Source organism: Achroia grisella, unplaced genomic scaffold (assembly GCF_030625045.1).
Source record: "Achroia grisella isolate CSIRO2021 unplaced genomic scaffold, CSIRO_AGI_Agris_v1 utg109, whole genome shotgun sequence".
Classification (NCBI taxonomy): Eukaryota; Metazoa; Arthropoda; class Insecta; order Lepidoptera; family Pyralidae; genus Achroia; species Achroia grisella.
Genome location: NW_026712573.1, coordinates 6,112,665 through 6,129,168, shown reverse-complemented (window position 1 = coordinate 6,129,168; position 16,504 = coordinate 6,112,665). Strand labels below are relative to the sequence as shown.

Here is a 16,504-nt window from a genome sequence, read left to right as displayed (position 1 = left end):
GAGAATAGCTTGTTCACAGATTATGGTACACAATATCATTACGGAGTACTTGATTGAAGTGAAGTGAAATTGTATTTGTTTGACAAACCCACTAGAGGGCATTAAAGTAGTCTTTAAAAATGTTAGTTGAAACCTGTCGAAAATGATGGATTTGGTTTTACAAATTGTTAGAACTTTAGTTAAATTGAAATGAAATTAGTTAATCACGATGATTCAATAGTTAGGTTGTGTAAATAAATATCAAAACGGGGTAGGACGTATATTTTTAACTATAAAAGTCATAAGACTTGTGTCATCTGACTGCTGTTCCTTCAAGATGGCTCCTCCGCCGGAGTATGATAAGGAACCTAAAGCCCCAGATAAAAGTGCCACTAGCATCCTAAATGAAGACTCGAAAGCCAACAATTTGCTTTTTGACGTGCAAATCAATTCAGACCATAAACCCGTAAATTCGGCTAGCAACAGCGAAGTTGAGGTAAGGTGATCTCTCATTGTCATTTCTTTTTATTTTGATGATTTATACAGCTCTAAAAATATTTCTTAATCTACTCACATGAAAAACAATTAGGTGTTCTAACAATTACTTAAAAATTATTTGTGAAATAAGATGACACATTTCGCTACAAGTAGGCAGTTGAACATGGCGAAGTAATTCGAAATGTCAAAAATAAAAATGCAATTTTGGAAAGCGAAACCGTGAGCATGATTATGCATTTTAATACACCCTTATTATTTATATAATAGGTCAATAAAAAAATGTACACATACAATGAAATATTAATAATTATATACTGTATACAAAGCTATTGTTAAATAACCGTATAATTAAGACTACCGTGTGGGTATGTTCCGAGTTACACTATTATAGGTGTATTAATATTTGTGTCTATCTGTAGATATTAATTATGTCGGTGTTCATGCACCTTATCCTATAGCATTAAAATAATAACTTAATAAAATGTAAAACAATATGACATAAATGAAGTGAGGCATACTTGTGTATGAAACTTACCTCCTCTAATAATTTATTTTGTTAATTTCGTTATGAAATAAAATAAATATCAAACATTTAAAAATGAATGACACCATTTATGTGCATAATAGTATCTTGTACTGAACAGGCAATTGCCTGCCCTGATATAGTTATAAATAATTTGATTCAAACATCAAAATTCATTACTAATATTGACTTATCAGTAAATATATATTTGTCATATCACATGGTATACTCATAGGTGTGTTTAAGCATCTGTAGGTATGTGCCTAGGGTCTCAATGTGGTTAATAAAAATTTCAACCGAAAATAAACAGGGTTAGTTGTGAACAAAAGTGACTGATATATATGTACATCATTTGTTAAATATATTATTTATTCTATAATACTCCATATCTAACTCTTCATAAAAGTCTCATCACGAGTAATCACACCATGTGTTGGCTAAGTTCTCTCTTTATTTTTTAAAATATATATACACATACATTATACACCTTAATGCTATACATGCAATACCTTTAAAGGCAAATAACTATTTGAAGCAGAATATATATGTAAAAAGACGAACTGCAACAAGTTTTACACATTAGTTATCAACTAAATAGTTTATTTCATTTCTTTCTAAATATATTAGCTATATAGACATGTCTATTAAAGCAATTGTATATTGTTATGGGCAAGCAAGCAGTTCCAAGTAAACCAGGGGTTGAATAGTGGTATATTAAATTATTAAAAACATCTAGAGGACAGTGAAACTAACATCAATCTATTGCATGGTTTAAGAGGAGCATTTGGAGTAGATGAACATGTAAATGGACACATAAACTTTGTTTTTTAGAAGATGATGACTAACATACAAACTTCTAATAGTATTGGTTTTATAATAGAATAATTAACTCAAATGTTAAAAATTATAACAATGTTTAATTTATTACAGTAACACATTAGATAAATTAAATAATTAATATTAAAATGTGTGTATTTCATGTAACAATCAAATATATAACTTTTTATTATTACAATAGTAACTATTATAGTAAATAAAAGAAAATAAACTTATTGAAAATAAAAAAATATGATTATAAACTGTAAGTCTTGAAAGACATTGTACTTGTAAAATTTATCACAATGAATAATTTTATCCTCATAACAATGGATGGTTATAAGGGCAGAGGAAGGCCAAAAAAGAGATGGATGGACTGTGTGAAAGATGATATGGTAAGAAAGGAAGTAAGTAACGCGATGACTGCGAACAGGGATGAATGGAAACTAAAAACATATTACGCCGACCCCAAATAAATGGGATAAGGATGAAGCAGATGATGATGATGATGATGAACAATTGAGTTATACTTAAGTATATGATTTAGTTTGTATTTTTATCTTTCTAAATTGTTTGTCTTTTTCCATTATACATTATGCAAATAATAAATTATTGTAAACATATTATTTTCTTTAAGAGGTCTGCCTAATATAAAATAACATTGTTCTGAAATGTGTTACTATAATGTTTAAAAGAACTCATTACAATATTTGTTATCAAAAGAGGTCTAAATATTTAATTTGAGGGCTTAATGACAAACATATATAAATAATGTAAGCATCTAATTTTTAATTAGTTTTTTATTAAAATTGTAGGGGATGTGTGTTGGTAATTAAATTTTTGGCCATAGTTTATTATTGCCTTCTTTGTAACTTTATTTAGAATATCTTTTTTCTAACTTTATTTGGAATATCTGCTGAACCATATTTATTAATATATTACTAACTGTTACTTTGTAAAATCATTCATGTGAAATTTAAATATTTTTAACAAAATAATAATAATTAACTGATGCAAAAATTTGAAATTACAAACACATAATTAAATTTTATTTATCCATTCAGATATATTTTAATGTTTTCTAATTCAAAACAAATTTGGTATGAATAATAGTCTAAACTATGATATTGCAAATCAAGGACACAAAAAGACTACATTACAATTCAAGTTTTTCCCCAATTTTTGAAGTCACTACTAAACGCATAATATTGTTTTCATAGTATAAGGTTTTTAATTCTCACATGCAACCATTATTATATTGTTGCCACTTTTTTAACTAGAATAATACAATAGCTCACAATCAGGTTCCATATCATTAAATCTTAGTGAATGTACATAATTTAACAATGCACATGTGAAATTTGTGTTGTGAAAAAATAATGAGAACTCTAAAATTGGAAGAGAATCATATAAGTACATAGAATAGGCATGAGCACACTAATTAATTTCTTCTTTTGTAATCTTTATAGTCATTACTAAACTGCTTTAATATATGGCTTATTATTGTGTAAACTGAAAATTTCCAATTGTCATTCTTATTGTTATTGTGGTATGTTATTCATGATGAAAAGTAGACAATCTAATCTTTAAGTTAATGCATATTTTGATGATGATTGACAGTAGTGGTGGTGATAGTGATATCAGGTAATAGTATAAATTAAGGAATTGATAGGAGATAATAAATCTTAGTCTAATAGGCCAGTTACTTCCTATGCCACAACCATGCATATCTGGATACAGAACACATATTAGGTTCTATGTATGTTAGGAATGGTTTATAAAATACGACTTATTATTTACGCAATTTGAGTGTGTTAGACGGCAATCTCACATGATAAGGGATGATGCGGTCTAAACTGTAAAGCAAACTCAACTACGACTACAAAATTTCAAAATCCTAATTCATTTAGAAATTGTTCTGGTATGACTGATTTATTTCGTAAAGATTCTTACTTATTTCATAAAGATCTGGTACATAACACTTTTTTTCAAGCTTTGGGTGTACTGCCGGCCTTACCGTCTACGTCATACGATTGCGGATTTCCTGTGAGAAACTTCCGTATTTTTGGTTGACGGAAAGCACATTGTAGAATCAGCAACTAATAGTGGTTTTTCGATATAATATAATATCGAAACCTTCAAGGAAAAAGCATATTCCTTCTTTTAAGGGCGGTAAAACTCCCTGAAATTCTCCTTGTGTTGCGGGAGACTATGGACCGCGATAATCACTTACCATAAGTAGGTGGTTTGCAAATAAAAAAACACAACCTCAATAAAACACCCATCGAGATCGTTGCTATGATCTGTCTACGTGTCTATTGACGAGGCTATGCGCTGCAATGTTTTTTTATAATGGATAATCGTGCACCGACCTCCGATAACGGTTTCTGCTGGCGGGACACCAGTGGAGGCTGATAAGCTCAGGTGAATTATCCCTTCGTGACAAATTCACCAGGAATTTATCGTGATGGTTTCCAGAGGTAACTGCGCGGAGGCCAACTTAACAGAGCTCATTGCTAGCGATTGGGTCATCAGTCCACATTACTAACAATCACCTTTCCTCTCACTCTACGTTGTTAGGTGTTGTAAGAGAGACTGTGTACACCCATGCTGCTATGTCGAGTTAAGGTTACCCCTACAGGTTTTGCGGTACCTTGCGGTCGGAGGCGTTGTATTAATATCTCTAATTTTAAAAGCATTAGTGAAATAATGAAGGCAAGTATTGCGGTGGTTTGGTGTGGAGGTTACTTTTAACGATCGTTTTGAACAGTGAGTACAGTGACAACCATGCATACTTACAGTATTCGTAATATTCATAAATTCAGCAAAACTTGCTGCTAATCCAATCCAGCATACCATAATCTGAATCAAATATATCGATATTCGTTATCATTGTTGTGATATAGTAGCACAGAAATTACAGAAGTTAAAGTTTCCCTATTGACTGAGTATTGGCAATCGTATTAAGTAACAAACATTGTTTAAAATAAAACATGCTGAGTTTACAAATCAATTGTTATCTACTACGCAGCAAATATATATATATAAAAACGTAATGGCAGCAATTGTCTGTACAAGAAAATTGTATGAGAAACCTGTTATTGGGGGTATTTTATCAACGTAACAAAAGACAAAACCATTATTAGTTTATGTTAGAATATTTGTCTATTTCTTGTCTGTGCGTGTGAATCTCAGAAATTGCTTAACAGATTTGGCGAATTGTAATAACACAAACCTTTAAATAATACTTACGATAACATGTTTGCTTTATTCCAATAAATTCACATCTCAAAAAGTACAGAGTACGAACTTCTGGGCTCAAGTAGTCGAAAAAGTGTTTAAATGGAATTATTCCATTATGTCTGAAAACCACAATAAATACATGACATAATACGTAGTATCTATTACTTAATGGGTCTTGGACGCAAGCTGACTAGTTGCACTATCATCAAAAATACATCCTCAAAAAAAAAGATGCACCATATTAGAAAATAAGGAAATTGTAATTACATTCTCATACTTATTTTTGTTAAGGATATATAATATATTTAAATAAATATTACATTATTTGTTTGGAACCCTCGATAATAAGCGAGATCAATCTATTGATTGGATTTTACTTTTCTACCCATTTCTTGTGTGGAGTATAAAATTGTTAGTAATTAATTTTTGATTATAAGTTTTATCTGATCTGATTGTGTTTGTTTGAAGATAGTTGACTGATAACATGAAATGTGGGTAAAATTTATAATAACACGTATGTAGGTACGAGATACTTACTGATATTTTATACCTATCATTATTTTATTAAACTCAGTTGTAATATAATTTAATAGAAACATACATAACGCGGTCATTAACCCGACTATAGACATTCTAGTGATGACAAACCAGTATTTTAATTAATTATTTTATTGAATGTTTCGATTAATTAACGTCATGTACAATATCGTACATATTATGCTACATTTTTTACCGAGCACTGAAGAAAGTCATCCGATATTCTCATAAACTATTTAAATGTGTATTGTGCATGCTTTCGAAACCTCGTCTATTAAATGATATTCACTGGTCTGCCATGGGTTGAGTTCACGTACTGACAATAGCGAGTAGACAGCTTGCGGTGTAGGCTTACGCCGTATAACGGAAGCATACGGCGCCGTATTGTACATATCGTCACGGCGGCCGCTACCTCCACAGAACGCCACGCGCTCTCGCCGCAAATAATATCTGAATTCTCTTATAATAATATTATGTTATACGTATATCGTCCGTTTACATCAATTATCATATATTATAATATTTTTTTACCCACTTCAAAAAAGGGGACGTTCAAAATTCCGACTATTTTGTGTCACATTAGAACTTTTCTCTAAGTGAACTAATTTATTTAGTTTTGATTGAAAGTTGATACTTTTTATGTACCTTCTCATATAAATTTGATCGAGATCTTAATGTGTAGTGGTTCTTGAGTTACGTCCAATACTTAATAACTATAACGTCTACAAATTAAAATTTAAATCCCTTATATACCTACAAGTTAGACCTCTGTTTTTATCAATTACGGCTATTAAGTAGTACTTTTATAAAACGTGTTTCGGTTCAAAATTGAGATAAGGCAGAGAAATTATATAGAATTATAATGCGGGAAATCCGTCATTTACATAAAAGTATGTGTATATAAAACGTCACATTATAAATCTTATTATTGGTTATTAAAATGGTTTGTCCTTTTCTTATCAAATATTTATTTATTTAACTGAATGCGACTCAGCCATATAAATTTGTAGGATATTCTTTTATGAATAAAAGGTGTAAAGCAGGTGTAATTATAAAACGTTTCACAAAAAAATTAAGTTTTCTCGATATAAATTTAGTATGGTTTACACGGAAGTATACCGTCCTTTAGGTGATACCCGTGCCCAGCGAGTCGATAATCGCTTGTTATAATGACGGCAGCATTGATGAAGATATCGCGTAACATTTACTATATAATACAGTCCAAACCCGCTCTTTTTGTAGTTGGTTACAAAGTGAACACAATCGCAGGATGACATTTTATCGAAATGAATAAATAATATAAATCTGGCATTTTTACTATGACACGGGTATCGTAATGATATGAAATATATGGAAGAAAAAATGTTACGAGAGGGCTTATTATAAAGGTCAAACTATTTTTGTCCGGAGAAGATAATTTCACCCTCTTTTTTCCTGAGAACTTTGTTTCTCGTGATAGTAAGTTTGTGCTCTATACTGACTTGCTAAAATAATTGGTGAGGATTTCTCTCATCTGCACCGCCTATGAAAGTAATATTTATATCTCTCAAGTTATTTACTGCCTTAAGAAGTAATTAAAAATCACAATAATTTTGAGTTTAGCAAAATATACGTTACTATCCGTTGTGTGAGTTTTCGTTATTATATTAATTAATTATATAATATTATAAAAAATAAAATCTAACACAATGTGATATATTTTCTTACTCAAAAATTGCTTTATTGCATTTTTTTTTCGACTTTAATCGATTAATCATTACCCTGATTCTGTAGAAACCCGACCTGTGTTCACGGAACAAAATATATGACATTATTTTATTATAGTGTTAGCAAAACCTTTGTCTTGTTTGAAGTTACAATACAGATGTCTAATACATATAATTATGAATAATTAAACTTCATATATTATTTTACGATATATTTTCATATAACTATATGACGATATTTGACGACCTCGGTGGTCTAGCGGTCTAGCACACCGCTTTACGACCGATGGTCGCGGGTTCGATTCCTCGCACGGCACAAACATTTGTATATATGAGTATGATTGTTTGTATCGGTCTGGGTATTTTCTATGTATAATATGTATATAATTTACAAAAAAAAAAAAACTATGTATTGTATCAGTTATCTAGTACCCATAACACAAACTTAGCTAGCTTCATTTGGGCCTAGATGGCGCTGTGTGAATTGTCCTGAGATTATTATTATTATTATTATTATTCTTTTTTCCCTTTTTTTTCTCTTCTTTTATCGATTTAAAAGAAGGTAATACTCACCTACACGGGCCTTAGCCAAGTGTAGGAGAGGTTGTGCTGGGTGAAGATATTGTTGAGGAGGATAAGAATTTTCGGGTTATGCGACAGGTATTTAATATTGTGGCTTTCTGTAGGAGATAAGTTTTGGATGGATGAATGTTTAATGTTTGCAGACTATTTTGAAGTGTTTTGGGTACAATACCGGTAGAGGAAAGTACAATGGGTACAGTGTGTACAGTATCAGCTCGCCATTGTGTTCTTACCTCTATTGCAAGATCCTGATATTTTGAGACTTTATCTGAAATGGTAGATTGTATGTTGTGTGTGTTAGGTACAGCTATATCTATAAGATATACTGTGTTAGAGTTTTTGTCATGTAATGTGATATCTGGCCTATTGAAGTGTACTGTCTTGTCTGTGAGAATGGTCCTATCCCAGTATAGTTTACAATTGTGATTTTCTAGAACGGTTTCGGGTCTGTATTTATAGTAAGGCTGTTTACTTTGTATAAACTGATATCTGTGGGCTAGTTCTTGATGAATTATGGAAGCTATTTGGTCGTGCCTGTGTTTATAATCAGTTTGAGCAATATTTTTGCAAGACCCGGTTATATGTTGAATAGTTTCAGTTGCACTGTTGCATTGTCTGCATGTGTCATTAGATTGATTAGGGTCTCGTATAATATGTTTTCTGTAATTACGGGTTGGTATTACTTCATCTTGTATTGCAAGCATGAAACCTTCAGTCTCAGGAAATAGTTCACCTCTCCTTAGCCATTCGTTCGATTTATGTTTGTCGACGTGAGGCTCACAAAGGTAGGTTCGATATCTCCCATGCAATGACTTTACGGCCCATGCTGCAATTTTCTGCTGTATATTGTTGAGTTGTTCATTATTCTGAGTCTGTCTGCTGTGCAGATTGAGTGGAGTGAGTTTTTTATCCATTTCTGTGGCATATTTATGAACAATTGACTCTTGTGATTTAGTGTGAAAGTAGTGTCTGAGTGCAGTTATCTGTTTGTTGTGTAGATTTTGTATATCTATTAATCCTCTTCCTCCTTCATGTCGTGGTAGTGAAAGTCTCTGAATACATGATTTGGGGTGGTGTTTTCTGTGTTTAGTAAGGTGGGTACTTAAAATGCGTTGTAAGGTTTTTAAATCTGTTTGTGACCAATTTATAATCCCGAACGAATATGTAAGTATTGGGATAGCAAAGGTATTGATGGCTTTTATGGTGTTTCTGGAGTTGAGTTGAGTTTTTAGTATTAAGTTAAGGCGGTATTTAAATTTATTTTTCAGATCAATTTTAGTTATTTTTTGATGAATTTGTCTGGATTGATGAAATCCTAGGTACTTGTAGGTGCTAGCTTCATCCATCGGTTCAATCAGTTCGCCAGTGTCAAGTACATAGGAATTGTTTTCCATTTTTCCTCTTTTAACAGAAAGTATTTTACATTTATCCACTCCAAATTCCATGTCAATGTCTTTAGAAAATGTTTGTGTGATATCAGCTAGGTGGAAGAGCTCTTTCTTACTTGTGGCGAATAACTTAATATCGTCCATGTACATTAAATGTGATATAATGCTTTCAGGTTCTTTTTTGTTCAGTTTAAATCCTAGGTTACTTTTAATCAGCAAGTTAGATAACGGGTTTAAGGCAAGACAAAACCATAATGGGCTTAAAGCATCTCCCTGGAAAATCCCTCTTTTAATACTAATAAAATCAGTACTTAAGGATTCATTTTTATGTTTAATATTTAGGGTTGTCTGCCAATTTTTCATAGCGGTTTGTAGAAGGGTTATAATTGTAGGGTTAATTTTGTAGATTTTTAGGACTTCTAATAGCCAACTATGGGGTACCGAGTCAAATGCTTTGCGGTAATCTATAAACATAGTGTAAATATTATTCTTCTGTTTGTATGCTGTTCTCATAGCAATAGCGTCTAGCGTGAGTTGTTCTTTACACCCTTGGCTATTTTTCCTACATCCTTTTTGTTGTTCTGTAAGAATATTTTGTGTAACTACGTGTTGGTAAATTAAATCACTTAGGCATGCTGTTAGGAGTTTATAAATATTTTGTAAACAGGTAATTGGTCTGTACTTAGCTGGATTCTGTATATCATTTTTGTCCTTGGGCAACATGTATGTAATTCCTTGCGTAATGAAAGCGGGTAATGTATTAGGAAATTCTATGAATGAGTTTAAATGACTATGGATTTGTGTATGTGTGCTTGTGAATTTTTTGTACCAGTAGTTATGTATATTATCTGATCCAGGTGATTTCCAATTGTGTGCACGGTTAAGAACAGAAATGAATGTATCAATTGGTATAAAATTAAATGTCATTGTAGGGATATTTTCAGTTGCTTTATTAATAGTATGAATCCATTCAGCAGTTTTGTTATGTTCAATAGGTGCCTCCCATATGTTACCCCAGAATTCTCTCAAGCATTCTGTTGATGGTGGTTCTGTATTTGTGAGATTCGTTTGTTGACTCGAGGAAGTAATATTTCTGTAAAAACTCTTTTCGTTATTGACAAATTGCATGTTTTGTATTTTTCGAGTTGTACAAGTGACATATCTATTGAGGCGGTTGGAAACAGTGCTGAGTTTTTGTTTTAAGGTATCTAAAAATTCGTTTAATTGTGTATTCGGGTTCTCATATTGTGCATGAGTTATATATTTAACTTTTATTTTCTCTATTGCCTTTATTATGTTGTTACTTCTATTTCCTTGTATATACTGTGTTAGACGGCCTATGTCCCCCCTTAAGCTTTGTACTTTATTTTCTAATCTTCTTTGTCATCTTGGTTTTATATTTCTGTTTCTATTTTGATCATTACTTGTTTTAACTATGGCTCCATTGCATGTTGCTGCAGTATATGCTGCGACATAAATTAATGTATGTAGTTGATTGAAATTTAATTCTCCATGTAAATAGTCGGGTAATATATTTTTATTGATGAACGCTACAATCATTGCTAATCTCTTTGATGTTTTTTGTTTGGGTATGTAGGGTCTACACGTTGGATCCGTACGTTCAAATTTTTCTTTAGCTGCTAAAAATTGGTCCTTGATTTTCGTGTGAAAATCCGGTTGTAGTGTTTGCTCTATATCTACTTGTGTACTATGTTGTGTATTTAAAATTGTAGTCGGTTCTTCTCCTATTTCGGATACTTGTATTGTTAATGTTGGTATGGTTTGATCATTTAAGTTTTCGTTTGGTCGGTTTTCAGGTGCAGTACTGAACTGAGTATTTCCGGTATGAGTCGCTGCTTCAATTCTTAGCTCTTGAATTTTATTTTGTGCTATCATTTTGTTGTACATTATTGCTCTTTTCTGATCGGATAATCTCTTTTCAGTTATGTGTGCTAAGTGTGGGAATACTTCAATAAATTTACAATGCAGTTTTTTCTGATATGCAGTCATGTCTGTTTCGTTGTTTGTGACTTGAAAGTAAATGCGAATAATAGACTCATTGAGTTCGTTTGACCATCTCATTCGGCTACCTGGTAATTGTGTCTGCGTTAAAGTGGCTAATGTAACTGGTGGATTGTGTTGTATTATTGAAGCTACGTCAGCTCTAATTTGATCAATATCGGATTGCGGTAGTAATTTATTATTTATGATTGCTCTGCGTTGATCACCTATTCTTTGTTTAGTAACTTTCATTTCAGGGTATTTTTGTATCAATTTTTGGTGTAGTGAGTCTAAGTACCCACGTGTATTCGTTTCCACTTCAGTTATGATTAAATAGTTGCGCCATATGAATTTGTTCATATCTGAACTCCATTTACGTCTTGCGCTGATATTGCCAGATATGGGTGCAGGGTTTTCGGCTAATGCCTCCTGCACAACATCGTCTGACATTCGTGATATAGAAGATGATCGTGATAAGTGATGTATTTCAAATGAATATGGAGATGAATTGGGTGACGTAAAAATGCTATTGGGTGATGGCGGTGTTTCAGATGATGATATGTTAGGGTGATAGATGATATCAGCTGTAGTACATTTTTCGATAGGAGCCCGCTTAATCAACTCCTGATCGCCAATGGATCGTATACTGTAGCACCCAGCATTGGCTCCAGATGCGCCCCGGCGACCCCCGGGCAGCGACCGTAAATTATATATCTTCTCGTTACTGCTCATTATGCATCAAATTGAGGTTTGGGATCGTTTGTTTGGGGAAGGTAGTTTAGATGTTGATAACTGTTATTTGGCACTTTATAGTAGGGAGCTCGAGATGATCAGAGCGTTTGTGCTGAACCATGTTCCCCGTAAGCCCCCCCACCACGACAAGGTGATCCCCTGGGGGGGTTATTATTATTATTATTATTATTATTATAATATAATAGAATTCATTTACCATAATTAATTGAAATAAACTTGTTGAAAAATCGAGAGTAATATAATGAATGAAATTTCACAAAATTCCTTGAAATCCGTTTAGCGATATCTTCATTCAACAGAAAACGTTGTTACCATAAATAGTAGATTGATTTGGTAGGTAACTAAAGCTATCCAAAAATATTTGAAAATTGTGTGCTAAAGCTGTATTACTTCTATGCTCGATATAATTTATGGATGCGTAAACTTCCTTTAACATTTATCAATTGTGATCTTTTGTATCAACTACAAACGACGCTTGTAAACAATAAAATTATTTTAATTGCTGATGGTGTATTAAGTCGTGGTCAGACGTGTATCTATGTCATGTGTACACGATCACTGAGAACGCTAGTGTTTGCATAAATATATTAAAGTATAAAAAGTAAAAGTATGAAGTATAATCTAAAGGAAGAATAATAAAGGAAGGACTATAAAAGAGATCTATTCCGGTCAAACCAGAACAGAGTGACACAGAAAGTGGTGAGTGGGTTACAGAATAGTAAATAATAATTGTAAGAAAAGACAAAAGTATTTTTTTTTTCACTTTATTTTTCGACGTAATTGCAATGACTAACAAACTGACGTGCAAACCAGCCTATGGACACGACGTAACTATGTGACGCCCTTCATGCGTTTCCATTCAAGAGAACTGAGATCTAATACCGGATTGCTTGTAATTGAAACACATCTTACGAAGCAAGCTGCTTGGCAAATGACAAGCAAGACTGAGGTACTTAAACTATTTTTACAAAGACTGCCTCGGTAATCGATATACACAAAAAATACTTTTTAATATTCATTCAGTAGTACCGCATGCTTTATTTAATTGTAAATAATTTAAGTTCACAACAATAATTTTGCCCTGGATGCGTCGCTACTTTGGATAAATATAACTTCCAAATGGCGAAAGAATTTAAAAAAGTGCGATGGTTCCGGAGATTACCCTCGCTTTACACACTATCTCGTAAAATGCGCACTATACCGTAATCATCATCTGAACATGAGCATAACAAAGTTGCAAAAAACTTTACAGTTACTAAGTAAAATGATACATTTGTACTAAATAATTTACACATTAATGAAATGTAGACTTAGCTATTACATCGGTTGATATACCGGAAGGGCATGCATATGGCATGTTTCCAAATTTCCAATGTCCTAGTTATAACACCGAGACCGAGTCTATAGCTTAATCCATCACAACCTAACTGTCATTGTAACCGCATAGTTTTAGATACCGTACTTAACATTCAGATTTCAACGTTACCTGTTGCATTTAATAAGTTACCTAAATATCTTTAACTTATTAAAATTATTATTATTTCTACAAACTATTTCATCGTTACTTTCTTTGCAATATTTCTTCAACTTACTTGAAAAAGGAACGCTTCATACTTCGATTGTGTTTTTTGTGTACAATTTTAAATCTGAGATATATTAATCCAATGGAATTGTATGACATTTCGTAAAGGTAAAGCGTCGGTGTGATTTATATAATTATTAGTTTACTAACATATTTTTGACGATCGTTACTTCCGTACTCCGTGGCTGAACCTTTGAGGTCCCATTTTCTTGAGTGACAGTAATTATAAGTTGACTGATGATACATAGAAAATGTATCATCAGTTAACTTATAACTACTGTCCAGCTAAAATAATGATTAAAACCTTATTAGCATTTTATTTTATAATTTTCAAATAGAGAACTGTGTGTTCTCGAGCGATCGTCTTTTGTTTTTCTGCGTACTATTTTTACACCGCGAATTGTATTGATATATTATTATATTAAATATAGAATATAATTATCTACAAGTTAATTTAGACAATTTGTTGTAATGGGAATCGTTCGCGTTCGGACCTCAACAACCTAACAATTATGTTATGTAATTTTATTAGACTATCTAGTTTAAACAGAATCATCAGTTTAACCACCCCATTATAATAACGCGTCATAATATATGACTTTACCTGTGCAACAGGTCGACCAGATGTGTGAATCATTCGCTTGACAAATTCAACCATTCCCTTGTAGTGACGCAATCAAACTGACAGACTTCAATATCTAAAATAACTGATTAGAGTTTATTATGACTTATTTCTAGCAACTCAATCTGAATATTTACGAACGCAACAGGTGTATGCGAAATGCATAGTATACAGATTGCTAGGCCGAAGTGCGTTACCCGTTAATGTGAAGGTACAAGGGCAGGATCGATTCCGCTCTCGTAAGCTCCTGTGGCCCGACCCTGACCCACGGGAAGCTGGCCGGAGCGCCTGCCGCTACCGTCGTCGGCACGCCTCGCTCAATTTGATGACGTCAATACCTATGAAACGTGAAACTCTGAATTCGACGATTTAGAATAAAAGGGTTTGACATAAACCACCCTTTTACAAGTTAGATGGAATATATTTTATCTTTATTGTTAGAAAGTGGCGTTCTATTTGTTATTTATGGCAAATATCTTAATTCTTTTTACGGATTTTTATTTTATTCTGTCCTTTAGTTTAGTGTATATCGTCTTCAACTTTTTTACAACAACAAACTTATTTAAATATATTTTGATGATATTTATATAATATGCAGGAATTAAACGTGAATTCTTTTTCATTGTTTTTTTTTTAAGTCAATGATGTTGTACATTATTGTTATTATAAATATTCAAAATTTTAGTTTACAGATCCTATCAAGTTTTGCTAGACAACTGATAGAGAAACGGAATTAATAAATATTAATATCAAATGAAATCATATTTGTTTATGTAGCTGTATTACTCTTATGGTATAGTGTGTTTAATACTATTAGCATTTTCTTCGAAATATTCTAATGTTGTCGTTCTCAGCTGACCTTTACAGCTTCACCAGAGACGAGCGCAAATGGCCAAATGGCAAACTCGCGGAAGGACTTATACTTATGGGTCGAACCTAGGCTCAAGACGTCGTTATTTCGAGATCCGTTTGAATTGTACGGGGGATTGATCGAAGGGAACTATTATCCTACAATCTTACGTATTGTTCCTTTACAAGTCCTTTTTACTCAGATAAAAAAAAACATTATATTCTATATATTATCAATCCTTTATTGACCTCTATAACAGCATTTCATAGCACATGGATGATGTACAGGGATTCTATTGGAGATAGTTGTATTGTTGTTGAGTACACGAGTACATTAAACTAACTGTAAATGCAAAGAGACTACATTATCTTCATGACGACGTTTCGAAATATACACACAAAATAAAACGGTCTGTTAAAAAAATCTTATAATAATAATATCGCTGATCCAGCTGTTTCGAGTTCAGTCGTTATCTAATTACAACGCTGCAAATTGATTACAATTTCAAGGCTCATTGCCACGTAACTAATTAGTACAATACCACGAATTTAACAGTGTATTCATTTTTAAATATCTAAATATGTATTTTGTGGTAGGTATTGTTCCATTTGTTTAAATGTAAATAGTTAATAGATAATAAAGTAATAATTACAAAATACGATATTAAAATAAAAATGGCATACCATCAAAAATGTTATCCCCAATGATTGCCAACTGTGGATTTTTTTCTTCTTTCTCAATTTTTTTCAGTAGAATTATTAACTAGTCAATAATATATTAATATTTCTATTTTCTTTTTTGCGCTTTTTTTGTATACGTGGAATTTTCCGTTGAATAAAAAAGGCAGTTCTTGCACGCTAGCAGTTCTTGTATCCGCTAAATTAAACTTAGTTGTTTTTCATAAGTCTGTTCGTGTGTAAAAAATTGTATTTAACATTGACCTACTTATTTAAGTATGTCTTAATCTTAAGAAATTAGATTATATACTTTTATCCAGGTCGAAGCTATAGGATTACTAGGATTGTTTGTTGGCTCGTAGATCTCCTCTGAACCTTTTTCAAGGTATGTTTTTAAAATAAGTATCTAGCATGTATGCCTATTCTTAAATTTTTAATAACTCCACATCCAATTCTATTTCTCTACTTCAAGTTACTAAGTTTATAAACTGTAAAAACATTTGTTTTAATTAACACGAACGGTCTTCATTATCGATTTAACACAGTTCCCGCGGACAGTACTCTGTCCGTAGAGCATAATGTATCATTTCAGACACTTTATACATATTGTCGAGACAGTGTGTCGAGTTATCGTCACAGTTTTTGGCATTCGTCCACTCATCCCACCGGTCCAGGCACACAGTGCCACGCGACAGCTAAGATAACGGTGAGCTCTTATCTTTAAACCGCTAATTACATGCGCCGTTT

General features: G+C 32.4%; 1 protein-coding gene across 1 annotated transcript in view; it reads left to right on the top strand.

The window, feature by feature from the left end:
• The first annotated feature begins 89 nt into the window (after positions 1–89).
• Positions 90–16,504, top strand: part of LOC131845787 (uncharacterized) — a 30,816-nt gene continuing 14,401 nt past the window's right edge. Inside the window, exon 1 of the mRNA XM_059194881.1 lies at positions 90–475. Coding sequence (XP_059050864.1) covers positions 317–475 — 159 coding nt within the window. The 5' untranslated portion in view covers positions 90–316. The remainder of the gene's footprint in view (positions 476–16,504) is intronic.